The 21,672-nt window shown below is 40.1% G+C and overlaps 1 protein-coding gene across 1 annotated transcript in view; it reads right to left on the reverse strand.

The window, feature by feature from the left end:
• Positions 1-21,672, reverse strand: part of grm8a (glutamate receptor, metabotropic 8a) — a gene marked incomplete at both ends in the record, with an annotated part of 213,133 nt that overhangs the window by 49,925 nt on the left and 141,536 nt on the right. Inside the window, 3 exons of the mRNA XM_083999221.1 lie at positions 13,895-14,032; positions 16,481-16,635; positions 17,093-17,228. Of these exons, the coding sequence (XP_083855347.1) occupies positions 13,895-14,032; positions 16,481-16,635; positions 17,093-17,228 (429 nt within the window). The remainder of the gene's footprint in view (positions 1-13,894; positions 14,033-16,480; positions 16,636-17,092; positions 17,229-21,672) is intronic.

Below are 21,672 nucleotides of genomic sequence, written 5' to 3' on the forward strand. Positions count from 1 at the left end.
ATCATTAATCAGCATATCGCAAGAAAACGCAATCCTGCCTTGAGACAGTTAAACGACTGGTGCTGTTATGAGTGCTGCTAACAGGGAAAACACTACTGTCTCTGTTTCCTGGGATTGCGTCAGGTGTTGTAACCAGAGCAAGGAGTGTGTGTGTGTGTGTGTGTGTCTGAGTGTGCGAAGACGACAATACAATACAGCTTTTATTGGATCTGTCTGCCCATTGTCTGCAGCCAGTAACAGCCTGTCACATCAATGAAGCAGCCACAAATTCATCCATTTCATCTCTGCACATAATGTGTGCAGGTGCAAAATAAAAAGACATCTTTTACCGGCTCTTTAATACCTGAAATAATATTTACTATTCATTACAATACAGCCTCTCTTCATGAGTGGCTGAGTGGAAACGAGTCAGAAGAGGAAGCTACAGTATGAGAAGGGATAAAGGGGGAGATGGAGGCACAGGGATGGGGTTTGTGTATTACTATGCACACTGCCTGTCATATAAGCATTACAGTCTATTTTCCAGCTAGCAGCCTCTAACTTAAATTCAGCATTTCTGCTCATCTTTAATGACACTGAAGACCACAGGCGGCTTGGTTGGTTGGCTATTTGGCAAGGGACAATTTGCATTAAAAAAGATTTGAAAAACTCTGAGAGGCAGAAGTACAGATGAAAAGTCACTTTCATGTGTCATAAAAGATCTGCAAACCAAAAAAAAAAACACTGCACAATAAATGCAATCATCTCCCTATCTGCCTCGAAGTCATTTTCATATTTTTGTGGTTGATTATTTGTTCTCGTTGCATAGTCATGCAGGGCAGGGCGCTGTGTTCTGTTTCTAGATCTGTACTCATCTCGGTTCTGTTTAATAAAAGCCAGAGGCATTGCAGGAACTTTGTTCAAAAATGATTTTGTGATGAAAGTTTTGTTTGAAATTGAGATAATCAGCTGTTTGTAGATCCTGACACCTGCTATTACAAACTGAATGCTAGTAGAAAATGTCAACTCTAAAGCCTGTACTTTAAAGGGACCTCTGAAGATTAAAACATGGTGGTATTTTTCATCAATCTCATTGTGCAAATTTGATACTGCTTTTTTTTTAAATAGACCTCTTGAGATATCTCTTAAACAACATGACACCCCTCTTGAATGGTCTAACCTGGCACTTCAACATCAATACAGAGGTGGTGGCAGAGTGCTCTGAGTCACACTGGTAAGAACATTGGGGCTAGAGGACAGAACAACAATCCAAATATAACCTTAACAGCAGATGGAAAGAGCTGCAATCCCCAAAAAATTAACAAGCTAAAGTCTTGTAGAAAAACTTCATTTCTTGACCAAGTTTACATGGAACTGTCAAAATCAAAAATACATCAAATTTAGCCCATGTCATGTATAAGTAGTTTCTTCAGGAAATAAACAATGTAGTTTTTGCAAATATATAATTTATAAAGAAAAAACATTGCTACACTTATCCACCATGTCTTGTTATCTTCAAGAATTCCATGTTGTATTTACCAAACCAGTCAGATTGTGTTGCACGATTCAACTGATTCCCTGTCTGGTATTAAAGCACAGGAAGAAAACAAAGCAGGAGACTGCTGTAACGCAGCTGTCTTTTGAGTCTTCGTTGTGGGAGTTCTTCATAAGAACCTGAAACTTGAATGCACCAACACTCTGCACATACCTGCATTACCATACAACAACAACGTAACTTTGATAAAACTATAAAGTGACAAAATGTTCAGAGCAACCGTGTTTTGAATGAGTTCTTTTTTCAATTCAGAGTACAGTATAAGACCATTATATTATCTAATTACTTCCAATAACGTTCCACTACAGAAAACACATGCTTTGGAGAATGGTTGGCTTTAATGTTCCGAATTTTAATGAACAAGGAATCATCACTATCATGGTCCTTTAATCTTCTAATCCTATCTAATGGCATTTATACATTGGAGCATCCCCCAGTGCCCCAAGTGCCTTCTTGAGTGTTACAGAATTTAATATACAGTACATACTACATATACAGTAAATTCTGTGCTTACTCTTATTGAGAAAGGATTAAAATTACATTGTGTTGCATTTACGAGAGGCTATGGCTTCAGACTTTCCAGCATCCCGATGTCAGGACAAACAAATACTTGTTAAGCTGCAACACTCAAAGTCATGCCCTGGAGCTGCTGGATCATTTACCCGCAGACTCTACAATGAGATTAATGCCAGAGCAATATGTGCTTCACTGCCTTGCGAGTGAAGCCAGTGCTATGTCTAATGCAAACACAAACCAATACAGTGAGGCAGTGAGGTGAGGCTAATGCGAGAATGCTGACTGGCTAAGTGCCTTGATGGATGCCTTCATGGACCAGTGTGCCAGCCAGGTTTTACACACACACACACAGTGATTGATGGTACCATGGATGACAGACAGACTAATGATTTGGACAAGCTCCTTAATTAAACATCAATTAGGAACACATATTTAGTTCCCTCCTTCTTCACTCCTGCTGCCGAAAATATTTTTTTCTTCTTTTCTTCTCTATTTCTCTGTTTTCTCACATGTACACATAGACACACTTTTTTCCCTTCTTAAAATGCAGATTAGATAAATCAGGGAATAATTAAGTGGGGAAATTTATTTATAAATCTCAGAATAATGCAAATGCTGTTTTATATGGTGATGCATTTCCATAAAGGTTGCTTAATTAGCTTTTTTTCTAATTTATCTAACGTGTCTGAAGCCATCAGGGAGATGACAGGATGGGGAGATGCTGCCCACATATACATCATAATTCAGAGACATTATAGACTGTCATAACAATATGCACATATGCACCTGTTTGGCTTCAATATATATATTTTTTTGCTTTATTCTGAATAAGAACGAGGAGAAAGCATCCCACCCGCCCACAAAAACCCACACATAACACAACAAGCACCCACGGATCTCTTGTTATAACCATGCTTTTTCTGGCTCTGCACTAGCTGCAGGGCTAATCTGCCAAGAAAGAAATGAATAATCAATAGAAGAGAATAGGAAATGAGCATCAGACAGAGATTCTGCTTTACATGATTTGACAAGAGAGCAGTGAAGCCAAGGGGTTATGTCAATGCTGCACAAATACCAGCCATTAGATTCAAGTATGTCTCTGTGTTTGGACAAATGTGTCTGTCGAGAAGTCAAGCATCAATTCTCAGGATATGTTGCCACAGTAAATCAGTTTTGTTTTTTTGACGAGAAGATGTGGAAATGCTGGTTGAAAGGAGCTCGTTAAGAGGCTGGTTTGATGACTGAACAACAACTTTCTTTAAAAGAAAAGTTCATCTGTTCATTATAACTTAGGTCATTATTTTTGTAGTTGTGGCCATTACTGAGTTCTGAGAAACTGTTGTAAGTGCTACAAAGAGCCTGTGTTTATTTTTTTGCTTTCAATTACCTAAAGGTAATGAACAGTTAAAATATTCATTGTTTATTTATTTATTATTATGTAAAGCAAATTGTTAGGTAGTACATCTAAAGTAACTAAAGTTGTGTAGACCTGCGATATTGCTAATAGGCGCTTGCAAAAGACAAGCAAGCACGTGGGCTGTAGGGTCAACATTTAAAATACAGGGGATACAGTTAAGACAATCATTTCTAATTTTTCCTTGACTTTCTATTTTAAAATAGTTTTCTAAAAAGAAATATACATTTCCCTTGCAGATCAGAAATGAAACTCGTGAAAAGTGAATATTGAACTAAAATGTCCCTTAAGCACAACTGACAATCAATGCTAATGTTGCTCCATAAATGCTGGAAGTGTAAATAAGAAAATGTTAGCTTCAGCAAATATAGTATGTATATCTGTATCAGTACAGTAAGAATATGGTAGCAAGATATTTCATCAATCATTTTGGTGAATTCAGTGTGACGGCAACAATAGAAACTGTGGCAAAAACTACAAAAATGAGCCCCAAACCAGAACTTCCCCTAGTAGTACTGGGTAATTCTCCCACTGACTTCCTGTTGGGGTTATTTACTGAGTGAGCAGTTTTCTTTGAGTCGGCAACTTCCTTCTTATCCTTGTCCTCTATCTACTCTCCCTCCTCTCCTCAGACTTCCCATCAGACTGCAGTGAGAATCATTTCTGCTTTATAAAGAGCCATCTGCTGCAGAACACCATCTTTCATAAACAATATGATATTATGACATATGTGGCTAATATATATATATACACACATACAGTATATATCACATCTCTACATTATAACGGCTATATATTTCTACTGAACAGAGCTAATATAAATTATTCATTAGTTATTGTTCATATTGTGCTGAATCACTGTCCTGGCACAATTTGGCGATGCACACCAACTCTTTCTCTCTCTCTTTCTCTCTGCCTTCAACTTTTCTCATTTCCTGTGTCTCACCATTCTCATAATCTCTTTTCATAAGCACAAATAACCACGAGCGTCACTGAAGGAATGTGTGTTGCATGTCAGTGGGCCTACCATCTCTAACACTCTTGACAAGGACCATATAAAGGGGAGGGAAATAGATGCAGAAGCAAATGCAGGAAGAAGAGGTGAAAAATATAAAATAGAACTTAGATTGATGGACCACTGCAGCCACAACATGTTGATATTCCAACCCATAAGCATCTTTACACTCAACCTTTATTTTGATCTCAACTACACACCTGGAAAGTTTGTGACTTTATCGAGCATGGTTATGACTCCATTGTGTGATACAATCTGTCCACAGCCATATAAACACCTGAAAAATACACAAAGCCACCTCTGTGGTAGCTCCCGCTACAGTCGGCATCTCCAGGAACACATTTTGCCATCATGACACACATACAAAGACACACAAGGTGAAAACAATACCTGCCACGCTGTCGGAGTTGGTAACAACAGAATCAGACAGAGAGACGGTAAGAAAAAGAGAGGGAGACGGTGGAGGCATACAGCTGAGAGAACAGGTATTGTTCAAGAGAGGACCAACCGTAAAATCACATTAGTAGCAGCACTTGTTCTCTCAACAGTTCCTCACAGATTATATATTATATATTGTACATCCACTCAGGGTTGCATGCAATGGCGGAAATGCACCACTATGCAAACCCCTGCTGTTATTATTGAATATTCATATGTTATCCTTGTATAATCAGGAACAGGAATGATGGAAGAAGAGATGATAGATTTGGTTCTGGCTCATAATAATGTCTATTTCTTTGGGACTTCAGTTGTTAATAAAGTTATTAGGACAGTGAGCTATCTTCAATCCAATTACCCTTTAGTGCTGCTAAATATGGAATTGGACAAAGAAACTGAAATGGAAAAAGAAAATCACTTTTTAAACCCAGGTTTTATTTTCATAGTTTGGGTCATTATTCTAATCAGTTGTGATAACGTTTTACTCCTCAAGTTAATTGCTAAGACCTGATATCAGTCCAAACAGGAAGCAAGGAACATCAGCAGTCAGACAATCAGACCACGAACAGACGATTCCTCTATTTACTGTAGCCACATTATCTAAACCACTTATCTGGTAGAGAAAAGATGGTTTAAAAAGTATTTGGTTTCCAGCAGCACTTTTCCAATGCAGACCTGTTCTGATGAACTTCAGTGTCATGTTTGATTTTGATCTTTGCTTCAACACAAGGACATCTTCTGAGTACTGTATCATAACTAAACCGCCTCTCTGAACTCAATGCAGAACATTTAATGCGACATACGAACAAAAGAAAAACCAAAATCAAACAGCCACAACCAACATGGCACCTGGGAAACAACATTTCAATTCATTGATCAACTCTTGTATTCTGCTGATGACCTTTCATACAGTAAGACGAAACCTGTCCAATTGATAATAATGATTGACGATCTATAGCTGAAACTTCCATTGTGATTAAATGTTTGAAAAAAAAACTGGTTTCCTTACTTATTGCAGATATAAATTCAGTGTTCAAACAATTCCAATAATCTCATAGATTGACAAAGAACACTGATGGAGCTGCTAACAGCTTCACCCATCTTATTCTTAATGTGGACACCAAAGCTAAGCTTATGCCTGCCTGCTTTGTGTTGATTTTAGTTCAGCTTTCACAGCCGTCAGCCTTATACCTATTGATTCAAGAAAAATGAAACAGATCAGTGTGATCCTTTTATTATTAAATAGTACCTCTCTTTTCTGACAGAGTGTATCAAGCATGTAAAAGTCAACAACTATCTCTGACCACAAATCAATCGGAGCACATGCTCCCCCCTGGGTTGTGTGAGCTCTCCAGTGCTATTCACACTGTATATAAATGAGTGTGTCAGCAGACACCCGCATAACTATATATTGACGTGATGACAGGACACAGTTATCCTTAACATTTCCCTGAAACAATGATAGACAACAATACATCACCCTAATGCTCTGAGATAGACAATTTTGTACATTGCTGCTGCAATACAAACCACCTTCTTCTGAATGTGAAGAAAATTGAGGTAATATGTTTGACCCAAGAACACTAGCTGATCATAACCTGGTGATTATCCCCAACATCCCCTGACAGGTAAGGCTCTTAAACATAATGTAAACAATGTGGACACCAAGAAACTCATGAATGTCTTGATGTCCATATTGTTAATATGTTTACTTGTCTGGCCCATGATCACAGCTTACAGTACACACCAGGGACAGGGGTTTCAATTCAAATTTAAAACCATTGTTTGTTGTTGTTTTTCAATTTTTACTGTCAGTTTTACTTTTATGTGCGCATGGACAGTACCAGTATCTGGTTGGCTTGTCACACTTCTATACAAAATGCAGCAACACTTGCCCAAGTCAAATTCCCAAAGGGGAATGATGGAATTCTTAAGTTTTACAACTACAATGCAGATGCTTACATATGCATTGTAGTTGTATTTTTGCAGTACAATACAAACATTATCTTGTGTTTATAAATATGTTCCAAATGAATTTAGTGATTATATTAATTATTATTAGTAGTAATTTACTCGCTCTATTCATTATTTCAGATTATGGTTCAAATGACTATGTGTAATGTGAAAGTGTTTTCCCCTACTGACAAACCCACAGATAATTATCACCCCACTGTGGTTATGTTCAGCTCTACAGATCCTTTTAACATCTTCCACTTCACTGTTTTGATTTCACAACCCATAACTTAGCTGTTCCAGTCTGGCCACACTGCTCTCACCAAAACTATTTCAAGCAGCAGCAGGAGGAGCAGGCAGATGTTTTAAGAGAAAAGGCTTTGATGAAACCCCTGCCCTTACCTGCCCAGCCCCAGAAGACAGTCAGAAAAAGGTAGCAGCTAGTTGATGAAAATTGTGGAGCACTTAAAGTTGAACAGTAAGATACTGGTAGAGACCAAAACAGAGCTAAAAGTGGAGAATCACATCTGCTGTCTGGCAAGAACCATGATTCAAAATGAATATTAATCACAAGGATAGTAACAGAAAACAAACCTCAACTTCAACACTACATTCTGATCAAATACACACAAATGCACAGCAGACACCCTTTGTCTTTTTCATTGTGTGTGTGCTTTTCTGCTTTTGGGCGCGTGTCTCTGACAAAGTGGAGTGTGACGGGGACACAATGAGCAGCGGGCCCCCTACACCTGCGCAAGATGGATCACTGTGTGTGTTTCTGTGACTTTACAGTAACAGATGGGCAGCAAGATGCATTTGACTGTGCAGGACGACCTATGATGGCAACAAGCAGTCACACATGCATAACCACGCACAGATTGAGAGTTTTGTAAGTGTACAAGAGCATCACATGATGCATACTTTGTTTAGTATGACTGCATCATAGAAATCACTCATACACACACACACAGTGTCATCTATGACAGTACTGTAGTTATGTAACCAAGTCCTCAAGAAGACGAAAAAGGGTCGTTTCACTGCAGCTAAATGACACTTCATCTCACCTACTGAAAACTAATGCAGTGCAGAGTCATAAAACACTGTCTCACTGTCGCTGGCTGAGTCCAACAGTCTGCAATCTGTCTGTCTGTGCCTGTCTCTCTCTAATTGTCCATCAAGCTCTCCATCTGTGTTTGTCTCCATCTTTTAGTCTGTTTGGCCCTGAGGCCTTTTCACAGGGGAGGAAACAGTTTATCCAGCCTGTGAGCCTAATGGCACTGCTTCCTCATAAAGCTCGTCAGGATATGGTCTGTTCGTGGCAAATAACATGTGTTTCCACATGAGGGTAAATGTGTGCATGTTGGGCTAAGTCAGGATCTAATTAACTCCTGGAAAGTCAGTCTGTGTCTCACCCAGATGGATCAATGCACATATTGCTGTGGCTTGATCAAGATTTTGCATTTTCAAAAGCATTTCTTTTTTTCCCCCCCAACAAGAAAGAAAAGCATCCTTGTGTCGAGAAAGCAAGGGCATCAAACTTTTTCCTAGTACCCTTTAGAAGATAATTTTCCCATTAATAACACTCAGTAAAGTATTAATTATTTATGTTAAACTTGGGAATGTGAAGCTTAATGTGGGCGCATGTGTGTAAGCATCTGATAATCCTCAGTGTTTGCACATTAAGTAGGAAGGGGTCTACAGAACAGCCTTCAATAGGCTGCTCCAAAAAGAGCTACAGTCTCATGCTAATCTTGCTAATCATGGAGAGGAGACCAGAGAGCTATAACTATTAGATGAGGATTTTCTCACACGATTTACTACCCTCCACACACATCCTTAACAGTCTCATTCTCACTTCAGTGAAAGATTTTGGACTCCCTTGGCTAACAGTGAAGTGTACCTTGCGCTATTCTTAAATGTCTGACCTCAACTTAAACAGAAACATATGGTCATATAGAGAAATGTAGCAATGTTTGTGCACTGATATTATTTTTGCTGTGACCTGGGCACATACTGTACCACCGGTAGGATCACAAACACTCACTGTGTTGTGATGTGCAACCTGTTGTCCGAGTAATTTGATATGGAGGGATGTTAAAGCCGACCATATCTGTACCAACATGTCCTTTTCAGCTTTACAGTTTCCCTTCATTAATTGTACCTAGTGTTTGAATGAAAATGGCTCTGTATTTGCTTGGTTTCCAATTCATTGCCTCCATCTGCACTGTGTGCTTCCCTCCATTTAGTAGGTAGCAAACACCTCAGACTGAGTGTTATTGGACCTATTAAAACCAGCACGCAACACTGGATTCATTCATACCAAGCAATGCAAATTCAAACTACCGGTATACAGCTGCATAAAACATACATTATTAGAAATAGCTCAACAAATAGCTCTTCTAAGAGGTGGCCCATCATAACATTTTAAGCACTGGTGTAACAGTAACAGTTACACTGCCATATAGCCACGTTTATGGTGAAATATAACAAACTGTTTTGGCTGATTAGTCTCTGTGACCATGTTAGCATCCCAAGCTTTGGGAAAGTGAACAAGTCACTGTGAGACAATGTGAAGGAGAAGAAGAGGTTTGACAGTTTATAAAATGTGACCCCATTAATTACATCTCTGTCCTGTTCAAATAGATGCACTAGGAAAATGATTCAAAGTAGCTCAGTTCTCTTGTTGCAAGTTTTTTATACTTCAAGAAAAAAAAACTATTTATTGTTATCATAAAATATATCACAGTAAAAAGTTACTTCATTATTTGACATTTGATCCTGTTTTATACTGTTCAATGTTGTACTGGAAATCAATACAACTAAGCCAATAAAGCCCTTTAAATTTGATAGACAGCTGAAAGCCGAAAGCTGAATTCAGAAGACGCAAGGCAAAGAGAAAGTTGACTGAAAGTGACAGACGACACAGAAAGATCACTGAAGCCGAGAAAAACAGGGATTAAAAATATTGGTACCACTCCCTCGAGGGTGACAGAGGCCACAACCCACATATAAGAGAAGACAAAAACAAAGCCAACAGTGCAACAACATTGTTTCTTGCTCACACTGCACTTTAATTCCTCTGTGTGTACCTGAGGCTTATAGGTCCTGTCACAACCAATGCTGTTCACTGGTGGAATGAATCCATTGATGAGCCAACCTGGAAACGTGTGGATGCACAATTTTGAGTGCAAGAATGTGTGTGTTTACCTGTCACAGTGCGTTTGTTTCCAGAACGTGGTATACAAACACTACTAGAGACTTGTCCTGTATTTAATTACTGATTTATATTTCAACATACACAACGACTGTGCTGCTTACACAGTACAATAATATCTAATTTCAGGATGCATTTAAATGGTTGTGCAGTGTGTGTGAGGAACAGCTTGTGAGGCAGATTTAAATCTCTATAATTCATAAAAACAAAGCCAGTGAGGTTTGAGCAACAGGTGTCAAAATACTACATTTATTCACACACGGCTTGTGCACTCATTCACTATTTTATCTACAGCCACTGCAGGGCGTGTCGGTGTTTGGGAGCATGTAAGTGTGCATGTAGGCTTATCTGCGATCTGGTGTCTGCTTCAGTCAGCTTCTCCTCAGGCATCAGTTTTACCTGACTGCACACTTTCAACAGAGGAGAAGTTTATTGCTGTGGCTCAGTTGTCCTGCCTGATGTGCTCATGAACATATCAGCCATGACTGAAAAAAGACACTTTTTACTTCACTCAGAAGCCCCAGTGCCGTGGGTTTCCTCTTTTTCTGTGTGCTTCATATTCTTTTGATGATGGATAAAATGATGAAAGATGAAAGTTGTGGTAATGTGCTCTAAATAAAACATTAACATTGATTAACTGGACTGATGTATTAAATGATGGATGTCTGACACTGGTGGTAGTAGTAGTGCTATACAAAATTACAACACACCATGTGAATACTGCCTTTATTTTTATGAAATATGCATCAGCGTCATCTAACCCATTTCCCACTCACGCAAGCGTTGAGTTAAAAGAATATCTTGCAGGTAGGAATGAGAGAAGGAAACAAAAGAGTCCTTTGAGAAGGTGATGCCTGAGTGGTGGTGAGAGAAAGCCCCCGCTGAAACACTTAGCCTTTCATATGCCACCAGAAGAAACCAGAGGCAGGATTCAAAACAAGTTTGACGCTTACCTTGACATTTTGCGATTCATTTTCTTTATGTTTTAATGGTTACCTATCGACATCTGAGTAATGCAAGCAACTGGAGGTGTACAAACAATCTTGAGTGGAAATATAAAGTGTTCAGTATCTGATGAAAATATAGCATTAAATTATCAGAAGATGGTGAAGAGCCTGTGGCCCGATAAAATTATGATTTAGAAGTATTCATTCCTTCTAAGATATAAAATATTATAAGTTATTGTCTTTGAGATATCACATGATCAATATTTGCAAAGAGAACAGTAGAGTGCTGTGTTAGACTCAACATTAAATCAGAAATCTAAAATAAATATTCACTGATATCTAAATATTTTCAGATTTTCATTCTAGCTAGTTTATAAAATGGTTAAACCAAACTCCACATCAACCGGCGACAGCATTAAAAAGCTACTAACCCATTAATAAGGCAGCAATGTCATATAATATATTGTTATTTATGTCTTATGATGTCAAATACAAGGTCGCAACACTAAGGGGACATTTTTGTTGAAGTTACAGTGGCTATTTTATAAGTTTAATGCAGGAATTTTACTTATAACTAAGTCATAAGAGTTTTTTTCTTGTCGCTGCTCTAATCAAAATAATCTGAATACTTTCATACACCTGTAGTTAGCAGAGTGGGGAGTATGTTGACATCATTCACACTGCAACTGTGGATATCTGATAGAGATTGGGATACGTTTGTGTTTTGGATACAAGCACTCACATTCAGCAGGAGCTGTCTTCTTGGTTTGCACCCTCTCATTTATTCTTCCTTTTGTTATTCATGTATTTTATGATTAGTTCAGTCTCTCCTCTTATAATTTGTGCATCCACACATTATTTTGCAATCCCTCTTCCTGATAATTTTCTTATTTGCACATGGTGACACCATTTTACTTTCTATTTGTCTCTGCCTCTCAAACACAAACACATGCAATAATCACACCCATTTCCACATCCTCCCATCAGCTGTGTCACCACGGCGACCTTGAGCAGCAGGCTGCTGATTGGCTTCTGTGTTGATGATTTAGAGGTCGTGAACCTCAGCACTTGGAATTAATGGACTCTGTCGCGCGACTACAGGGCCCTCGACACATACACGCCCACATACACAGATGCCACTGCTAGTAATAGACGGTCAATGGGAGTCACAGCCCTTACAAACCTAATTATGTGAACTAATGGCGGACATCAGTCGGGGAATACTCACTGTGACACGTGCACATAAACATACAGACTCAATCACAGCTGCATGGGGGTCACAAAGAAGCTACACTGGAAATGTTTCATGTTTGTGATCACAAACTTGCACACACAGCCCTATCCGGGTCATGTGTATACACACATGCACACAACACAACACACACAGGTTACACCAGTTGCAGTGGTTGGCCTGGTGTAAAATAACAAGCTGTTGGCATTTTGATATGACAGTGAAATTAGGGTCAAACCCTCCACATGACAACAAAAGGTCCCTATTAGAGCACCACTACACAAATGTTCTCTCTCTCTCACACACACACACACGATCAAGATACACAATTACAGTATTTACAAACACAGATTCCAACAATTACTTAATTTATTTTTTAGCTTTGCGTACACAAACCATTCTTGTTGCATTGCTCATTGGAGCCTAACAGCTGGTGTGATCTGTGCTTTAAGGGTACTTATTAGAGGCAACAGTGCACTCCACAATATATACGCTAATTAAACCCTGTGCTTGTCCCTGCTGACAAATCTTCTGAGCCAGGATGCTCCATTGAAGCCTTAGACAATACACAGTGATGTGGTAAATCTGCATGGATCTTTGTGGGCTAGACTAATTGGAAAAGTCCAGGAACACAGGTGGCTTTTACGGTGAGCTGGCTTCTCTGGTGCCTATGAATGTATGACAAGCTGAAGCTGCTGAGAAATCTCAGAGAAAGAAAAAAGAAGCCAGATAGTTCTTGGGGTTCTTTATATGGAGTCTGAGCATTGATGAGCAAACAGATTAGAAGAATGACGCTGAAGAAGAACAAACATTAAGCATCTACAAGATGTAATTGTAACTGTCCACCTTTCATGACCCTGCTGTAGAATATATGAGAGTGAAAATACCCCCTCTGAAGTTGGCAAAATGATTTGTTACAGCCTCTGATATAATTGTAAAACTCGACTTTAACTAGGACAAAGGTCCCTAATAAACAGAAAGCAGTCTGGATCCTGACACTGATGCCATACCATTTGGATGCTGATCTATAAACTATAAATTACTGAGAACAATAAAATGTTGACAGACTGTTTACATTTTAACTGGCAGAGGTTTTTCTGGCCTTTAGCCAACTGTTCACAGGATGTTACTGTGACAATGGACTTGCCTCATGGGAGAGTAAGGGAGAAACGAGACAGACAAAGCCAGAGAAATATGTGGGGATTGAACAGCTTTTCAGTCGGCAACAAGTGTTAAAATAGCTTTAACTCCAAAATGAGCTCGATTTTAAGGTGCATATTTTCCAAAGCTCACTAATGTATTTACTACCAATTACTGCACTTATTTTCCTTTAATATGAAAAATAAACATGCTAATATTAGGTAGGTTATTTATAGTCCCTTCAGTTCCACCCCCACAGACCGATGTTCCAGACAATTGCTCAGTGAAAATTTTCCCAACAGGAGGCATGGATGCATGTTGTTTGTCAAATCCAAAAAATAAATGCAGCCTATTCTGGTGAAATGCGGCCTATTCTGGTGATCACCCATTTTAAGTGTCTTTTGTTTTCCCAAACTGTGGAAACTTCAGATTACAACAGAAGCTGAACCAGCCAGTATGTACAGTATCTAGAGTGTATGTAGAGTGTCTTACCTGTGCATTTTTTCAGGCTGCCGGGTCGTTTGCCGTGCATCCCAAGCTTACAGTTGAAGTTTTCCTCCCAGAATTCAGCAAACCACACATTTCTTCTGTTGTTGGACAGTGAACGGCTGCGGAAATATCGATCAAATGCTGTAAAAAAAAAAAAGAGAGAGAGGGAGAAAAGAGGACACAGGGATAACCATTAAAAATTCTGGGTGAAAAGTGGTTTAAGAACATCTATGTTCATACAGATGATTGTACAGTAGTAGGATATTTTTTATAAGAAGATCAGTTTTCAACTCTTAATGATTACACCTAATGGTGTGATGTGAGGAGGGCCCTTACAGCATCTTGCAGATGCTAAGAGCTTCCTTTGCACACAGAGAGTTCCTGCAGTAAAAATGAGGTCTTCATGGTAGAGTAACACAGTCTGACTCACAAAGGCATATGTTATGAGTGGTCTCTTCTGAATCTACGGCATGCCTGTGCAGCCATCCGGTGCTGGAGCTCTTATCAAATTCTGAAGCCGAGAGCAAGGGGAGCCAGCCGTGCTTTCACAATACACTAGTTGTCCAATTTAATTAGTAGAGAGGTGACAAGAAACTGGGAAGTGCACTATTACTTCACTCATAAAGTAAGTACCTGTCAGAGGCTAGGAGGCTGAGATGAAGAAATGGGTGGAAGGAAAAAGTGACCAAAAAACAAACACACCCTGTGCTTTTACTACTTTGTTTCATTTTAGAGCTAATTGGGAAAACAGGAAGACTTCTTCTGTGGCCACATCACTTTATTCCCCACCTCAACATCTTCAGTGCTGTACTTACTACTGTACTTGGAAAACAGGAGGAGTTATTTATTTCTCCTGTGGACCCTGCGTACACCCCAAGAAGACTGCAAAACAACTATTCACTCTGTAGATACACTGTTAAAAAAAAGGTGTCATTTCCAGCAGCACTGGGACTTTAGTTCGGGGGAGCACAATGCATAAGGGTGAAGGAAATCTTCAGGGACCATCAGACTGACTTGGACAGCCTGAGCTGTGCCTGACTCGCTGTAAAAGCTGACAAGAGCTGCCTTGATTAATCTCCTCTGCTGTCAGAGAAACTGACGCTGTGTGCACCTGTGTAGAGCAATTGATAGTTGGCCTGCTGGGAACAGTGGGTTTTTACACCCTGTGTGGCACACCAGGTAGCATGTGTCAACTGGGATCACATGCTTCCCATTGTGATCGCAGATGTGGCACTTGTAAAAATAAAAACACAAGGAAGTGCTTCGCATTAGGTAAGAAAATTATCTCCTCCCCTAGTGCGCAATTATTTTTTGGAGAAACTGGACCCTCAGGGAGACCAAAGCTCCAGTAGTGATTCAGCTAAAAGAATAGTTTGACACTTTGGGAAATATGCGTATTCACTCTCTTGTGAGGACAAGAGAAGATTGATGTCACCTTCTGTGGGTCTTCTCAATTAGTCTGTACTATATAAGACATACTGTACACTGCTGGAGCCAACAGACAGGACAGTTAGTGTGGTTCAGTATACCCAGTCTATTTATCTTATTCAAAGTCCTATTTGAAAAAAACAAGAAGATGCAGTTTTACTGGGATTTATGTGTTGGACTGTTTCTTCCCGAGGGAGCAATGACAACATAAAATCAAAAAAATATTGTTTGTTTGTTTTTTAAGCGAGGCTCTTTACCTCTGTTTCCAGTCTTTGTCCTCAGTTAGCGCAGGAGTCCCCTGACTCCAGCATTTACCAAAATGTCAACCTATTCCTTTAAAAGAATACAAATCTGTGGACTATGAAACATTTTAAGCACAATATAAGCTAAACTGATTGTAGTCCCACTGGTTAGCATTGTGTATATTTTGACTGTAATAGAGTAGAAGCAATAAATCACCCCCTCAGGAATTTAATTGGGTGGACAAAATAACACAAACACCTCTCCGTATAATGTAAACTGTCAACAAAAGCTAAACACTTTAAGCTCCACAAAGGCAGAGTGCATTGCAGCATTGTGTTGCACCAGACTGCAAGGTGCAGCTAATAAATTGATAATACGGTGTATGTACTCTTCATTAATCCTCCACTGCTTCTGTCTCACTCATAACTCTGAAAAGTCTGTTCTGAAAACCCCATAGCGTGTTCCCTCATGTCGACCAGGCAAAGCTGACTTTGATTCGTTTAAACTTCTACATAAGCTCTCTCTCCCTCGCTTCCAGTTTATGTCTTGTCGCCTTTGTGTCCCTCCAGGAGTCAATTATCTAATGGGGAGCTCTGACAGGGAGCAAATGAGGATATCCTCCCTGGCCTAATGGCAAAAACTTGTTGCCCGCTGGGATCAAGAGTGACGGAACATGAGTGTATTTCACTTTCTGTTACTGGCCTATCCCCGTTTCCCCTTAATGTGATCTATTAGAGTCTGGGTACAAACACACAGATACACACACACACACTTTCAGCTTCCTTTCATTTATCACACAGCCAGGTGCATGGACAACGTCACAGTGCAGATATGAACTTACCTTAATTATTCTAGATTTACTGCCCATTACTGATTGCACGGATAACAACATCACAGCATCGTGACTCTGACTCTTACCGTCCACAGAAGCTCGTTTGGGGAGGATGGTGATGGCGCCCTCGGCCACTCTCTCCTGGCCAATCACAGGAGAAATCTTGGACCCCCAGCTGTCTGATCCCACCCACAGGAAGTGACCTGTTTGGTTGTTCTTCTTGGCTGCATCCAGAACTCGCCTGTTGGAGGAAGCGGAGAATCAAAACATACATGCAGTCCAAGTAAGTGAAGGGAAAATGGGTGATGGTTGTTGCCTTTTTGAAGTGCCTTTGGGCAAGACAGTGAATCCCTCCATGCTCCTCCAAATCTTATCTATATGATTAGTTTGTAAAACATCGGGAAGCACTTTATTTAGTGAGGAGAAACACTTTATGCCACAACTGTGTCTACTGTACCTAGCTAAAGGGCAACTGAACCGAAAAGCTTTTCCATTGCATGACATATAACATCTATGACAGTGTTATTGTCTTGTAGCTACAGCCATTTGATAGTTATTGCTTTATAACTTCTTTTCTTCCTTAAAGGGCAATTGAAAATCACCACACAGTGTGTTTCTAAGCCCAAAGAAAAATTGTAGGCAGCAAAAAGTCTGTGGTCAGTGGAATTGGGGCTCTTGTTAAAGTGCACAGCACGTACCTTATGTCGTCCTCATTAGCAAACATGATGATGGCCCTGGCATTGGAGGTCTCCAGCAGGCGCCTGATGATCTTGTCAAACTCCCCCGTCCTGGGTTCCCTCGGGATCTTCAAGGACTGGGCGATACACACACCACCTGAGACAGAGAGGGAGAAAGGGAAAGGGAGATTGAATTTATTATCCGCTTTATTTTTTGGCACCGATTTGAATGTTTTTTTCACTTTGTATTCATCACTCATGCTCAGACGGTCTGCCTCGATTTGGCCTAATCCCAGTTTATAAAACCGTCCTAACTGTAGTAAACACTTAATGTCAAGACCTCTGGTGGATGACAATAATGTGATTTGACACTTCCAGCAGACTTTAGTCCTTTCAGATGAACAAGGGGATAAATGGACTGTTGGTGTGAGTGGCAACAGCCAAGGAAATTCAGGAAATATCCAAGGCAAAAGATGAAACAGTACTGACAAAACACCACAGCAACAGGTAGGAAGCTTGGCAAGTAAAATTTGAAATATACGAGGATCACAGGGCCACATTAAACATCACATTAAACATTCATGGCAGAAAAGACGGACTGTGAAACAAAGTTGCGGGATTTGGTGAGAGGAGACGAGGTATGACGGAAGCAGAGAAAAATAAGGCCAAGCACTGGAAAATGGAAATAAAGGAAATAAAAGGAGCAAAAAGGAGAAGATGTCTCTGAAAAATAAGTCACGGGAAAAAGAAAAGCATGTGAAAGAGGTGGAAGTGCATAAAAAGAAGAAGTAAAAAGATTTGAGAGACAAGTGACGGAGGAGAGGAAGGAAAAAAGACAGACTCTGCTGAAAGGAAATGACTGTAGAGGAGGGAGAGAAAACAATGAAAAACAAGGGGGAAAGATGAATGGGGCAACGTTATGATTCAAAATCATGTCACAGTGTGGCACAGTGTGAGTGCCAGGAAATATCCTCTACCCACTTCACACTCACACTTCATTTCCTATTGTTGAGGGTGAAAGGAATAACACTCACAGCAATATTGGTTATTTCACTCCCAATGTGTGATAAATAGGAAGATTTATGTCATGTTGTTCCCCCTCTCTCTGTCTCTCTCACTCTCACACACACAAATCATTATTGTTCTACCCCAGGAAATATGGGAACAAAAAAAAAAACGTAGAAATAGTTTCTGAATTACATACATCTCTGCCTCCTCTCTGTAAAGGTGTGTGTAGGAGGACATTTACATTTGAAACATCTTTAAGCAGTGCATGATGTATGACCGACACTGTGTATCCACGTCTTTTATGTGTGTGTCTACGTGTTCATTTTGTCACTTCTCTCTCTGAGAGTCGGTGTGTGTGTGTGTGTGTGTGTGTGTGAGCGTGTGTGAGGGAGTGTGAATGATGTCCCCTTTCCTCCCTGCCTGTTCCAGCCCATTTATTGAACATCTGTACAGTCTGTCGCTTTCACTACATCACACTCCTTACTCACGTTCACACACGCACACATATACACACAAACACATTGAAACCCACGCAGACACACGCTCACATCAGTGCGCATGACTGCTAAAACAAATACTCATTAGCCTCAAATTAAAAGCCTCTCAAGGATAATCGCTAAAGTGACAAAAATCTGCACAGGCACCCTTGTCTTCCCCTCACTAGCACACACACACACACACACACACACACACCCTCCACACAAACACAACCAACACACAGGAGACAGATACTTGGAAGTTCAGACTACTTCTTCAAGGATAATCACCATCCTGACATACACTTTTGTATATGTACACACCGAGAGCAAATAATGAGCTAACAAGGCGTACAGTATGTACACACACACACGTGCACGAGCGCTGATGTTTGCATTCTCTCCCCGCTGTCCTTGGAGCAGTATAAAAGTGATTAAATCATCGTTTGTTTCATAGCCTCACACCCGTCATCAATAACTGTCCCTGTGGAGAGCAGACTTCCCAGATAAAGACACTATCAAATTATGTCTGTGTGTCTGTGTGTGTGTACAAACACGCAACCTGACTGTCAATGTCTCAGCTAAACTCACTGCTACTCCCTCAAACTCTTCTCATCTATGATGGTAACAAAGAAAAGCAGCGAACACGAAATGTCTAAAACAACAACTGCTAAATAAACTACATCTTTAGAAAAGTTAGATTTAATTTCTAAACTCTCCAACATCACAACAGGCAGAAGATTTCGCCTCATGTTGGAAAGTTTGGGACTAAAACATTGTAAAGGAAGAGAAATAGATGACGCAAATCTGGTAAACAATGATATCAAAGCTTCTGTGGAGACCAATGTGTCTTTGTTGAGGACGGGTAGACAGCTCCTAGTATGGAACAGAAAAAAAAAAAAAAGTTTGTTCAGATGTGGAAAAAGTGCTCCTGTGAACTACAAGCCAAGGTATTGATTTTAGTGAAGATCTGGGTTAAAAACCTGCATTTCAGTTACCTGACATAGTGTGAAATCTTTCTGCAGGCGAAATCAAATAACCATCCTGCTGCCAACTCTTTTTTTTTTTTAACAAGAGAAGAGCGAGAGCTGCGACTGCTGACATCAGACACTCCCCATCCATCGTGTGTATAAACAAGAGCAGAAGACACACTTTGGCTGCCAGCGTGTCAATAATGTTCCCTATTGTCGGACAAAGTCTAAATTAGCCGCTACATTTAGAGGAATCAAAGTGTGAAAAGCCGTTTGATCATCCTCAACTTTCAATCGTTATGGACAGAACTGTTTCACTTCTCGCCCGACCCCCAAAAAACACAATCTGCGGGGCTGGTAATGCGGCTGATTGTGTGAAAACTGGATAATTAGTTATTTAGAGACAACACTGCACGCACCGGGCATGCTAATGTGAAAGCAGTCAGAAATTCTCTTTATTCATTTCAGATAAAAGAATGGCCTCAGCCGGATCACAGTAACAGCCAGTTTATTGCATAATTCACCAATTGTAGCACATTCATCTATAACAGCCTAACCGAATTATGGGATGTACAGCTGCTGAACAACAGTACACACAGAGCTCTCAGTTTATCTCTAATAACCTGATTATTGAGGTTTAATGTGGAGCACAATGTGACTAAATCCCCAATTCTTTGTGTCTATATATGTGTGTATATGCCTAGTTTGTTTACCTCTGTGTGTAGGTGAGGATTATATTTCTGTGCATGTGCATGTAGACGTCAAACCATGAGCTGAATGCAGATGAGCATATGTTCTTTGTTGTGTGTATGGGAGTGTGCATTAGCATCCGACTATCCCCCTTTTGCAGCTGTTAAAGGAAAAAATAAGTTGCGATGATAAATCCGATGTTAAGTGTGTCCGGCGCGTCTCAGAGTGAAACCCTTATAGTATATTAACTCCACCGTGCTTAGAGAATAAATTCATTCTGTTTCAGGACGGAAAACACCACTGTCTCAGCGTTTAATTAACAATCTGCTTCCCTCCCACATGCCCCTCTCTTTCTCTCTCTCTCTTTCTGCACCATTTCATCTATTAACCAAAAGAGACATGAACGGGGAGGAAACAAAAGTGAAATACAGTTTCACTGTGTGCATCTTGCTTTGTGTCACTTCGCTCTCATCGTCAAACTTTTCAGGCAGCACATCTCCAAAATATTTAATCAATGTGAAATAAGGACAAGAAAAACCATAGTGCACCTATGGGACTCGTAGCTATCAATTATATAAAGGATTTATCAGAGGAGCACCAAAGCGGCTTAATCAGAAAATATAAAATTCTACAAAAGCTTTTAAACTTGGAAGGAGAAACACACTTTTTGGTTGTAGTTACACTGAAAAGGAGACATTTACGGAACACAGCAGCAACACCTGACATCAGACTGCTGCAGGAAGCAGCGCTGCTTCTGCACACCTGACTTCGGAGAGGTTTTTACTCGCTGCAACAATCACCCTCCTTTTCATGTCGTCTTCTTCTCTCTTCATGTTCAGTGTCAGCGTTTGCATCATCTGCCCTTCTTTACACATCCTTTTTTTTCCCACCCCTCCTCTCTGCAGTCCCCTACTTCATCTTCAATTTGCACACTTGTCTCTTGCATATTTGGCTGCGTCTTCCAGCAAACGGTTTGAAGAGTTGTCTCCAACAGTCATCATTTGCATCAGCTCTTGATTCCCTACAGTGACCCTCGATTCGACGCTACAGGAGCACCACACACACACACACACACACACACAATGATACACTCATCTATCTTGTAATGTACTTACGCTGGCATTACAGCTTGGGCGCGCACACACAGACACTAATGTGGTTTCTGGCTTAGCCTGATGAGTAATGAGAGTAACTTTAGAGTGTGTTTCCGTGCCCGCGTGCGTGTTTCTGACAGATGTGAGTGTGTAACAAAATGAAAGGAAGGTGGTGAAATCAAAGCCCTCGCTTTTAATGATTCTTCCATTAAGATATAGCAGTGTCTCTTCTCACACACACCCACGGCCTTGTCAGTCGTTGCCATTACATTCAATATGCTTTGACCAAATATAAGGTTCTGTGCGGCCAACAAATCCACACAGGAAGAAATTAATTTCTTTCTCAGGCTTACTGTAGCACA

Source organism: Trachurus trachurus (genome assembly GCF_905171665.1).
Source record: "Trachurus trachurus genome assembly, chromosome: 23".
Taxonomy (NCBI): domain Eukaryota; kingdom Metazoa; phylum Chordata; class Actinopteri; order Carangiformes; family Carangidae; genus Trachurus; species Trachurus trachurus.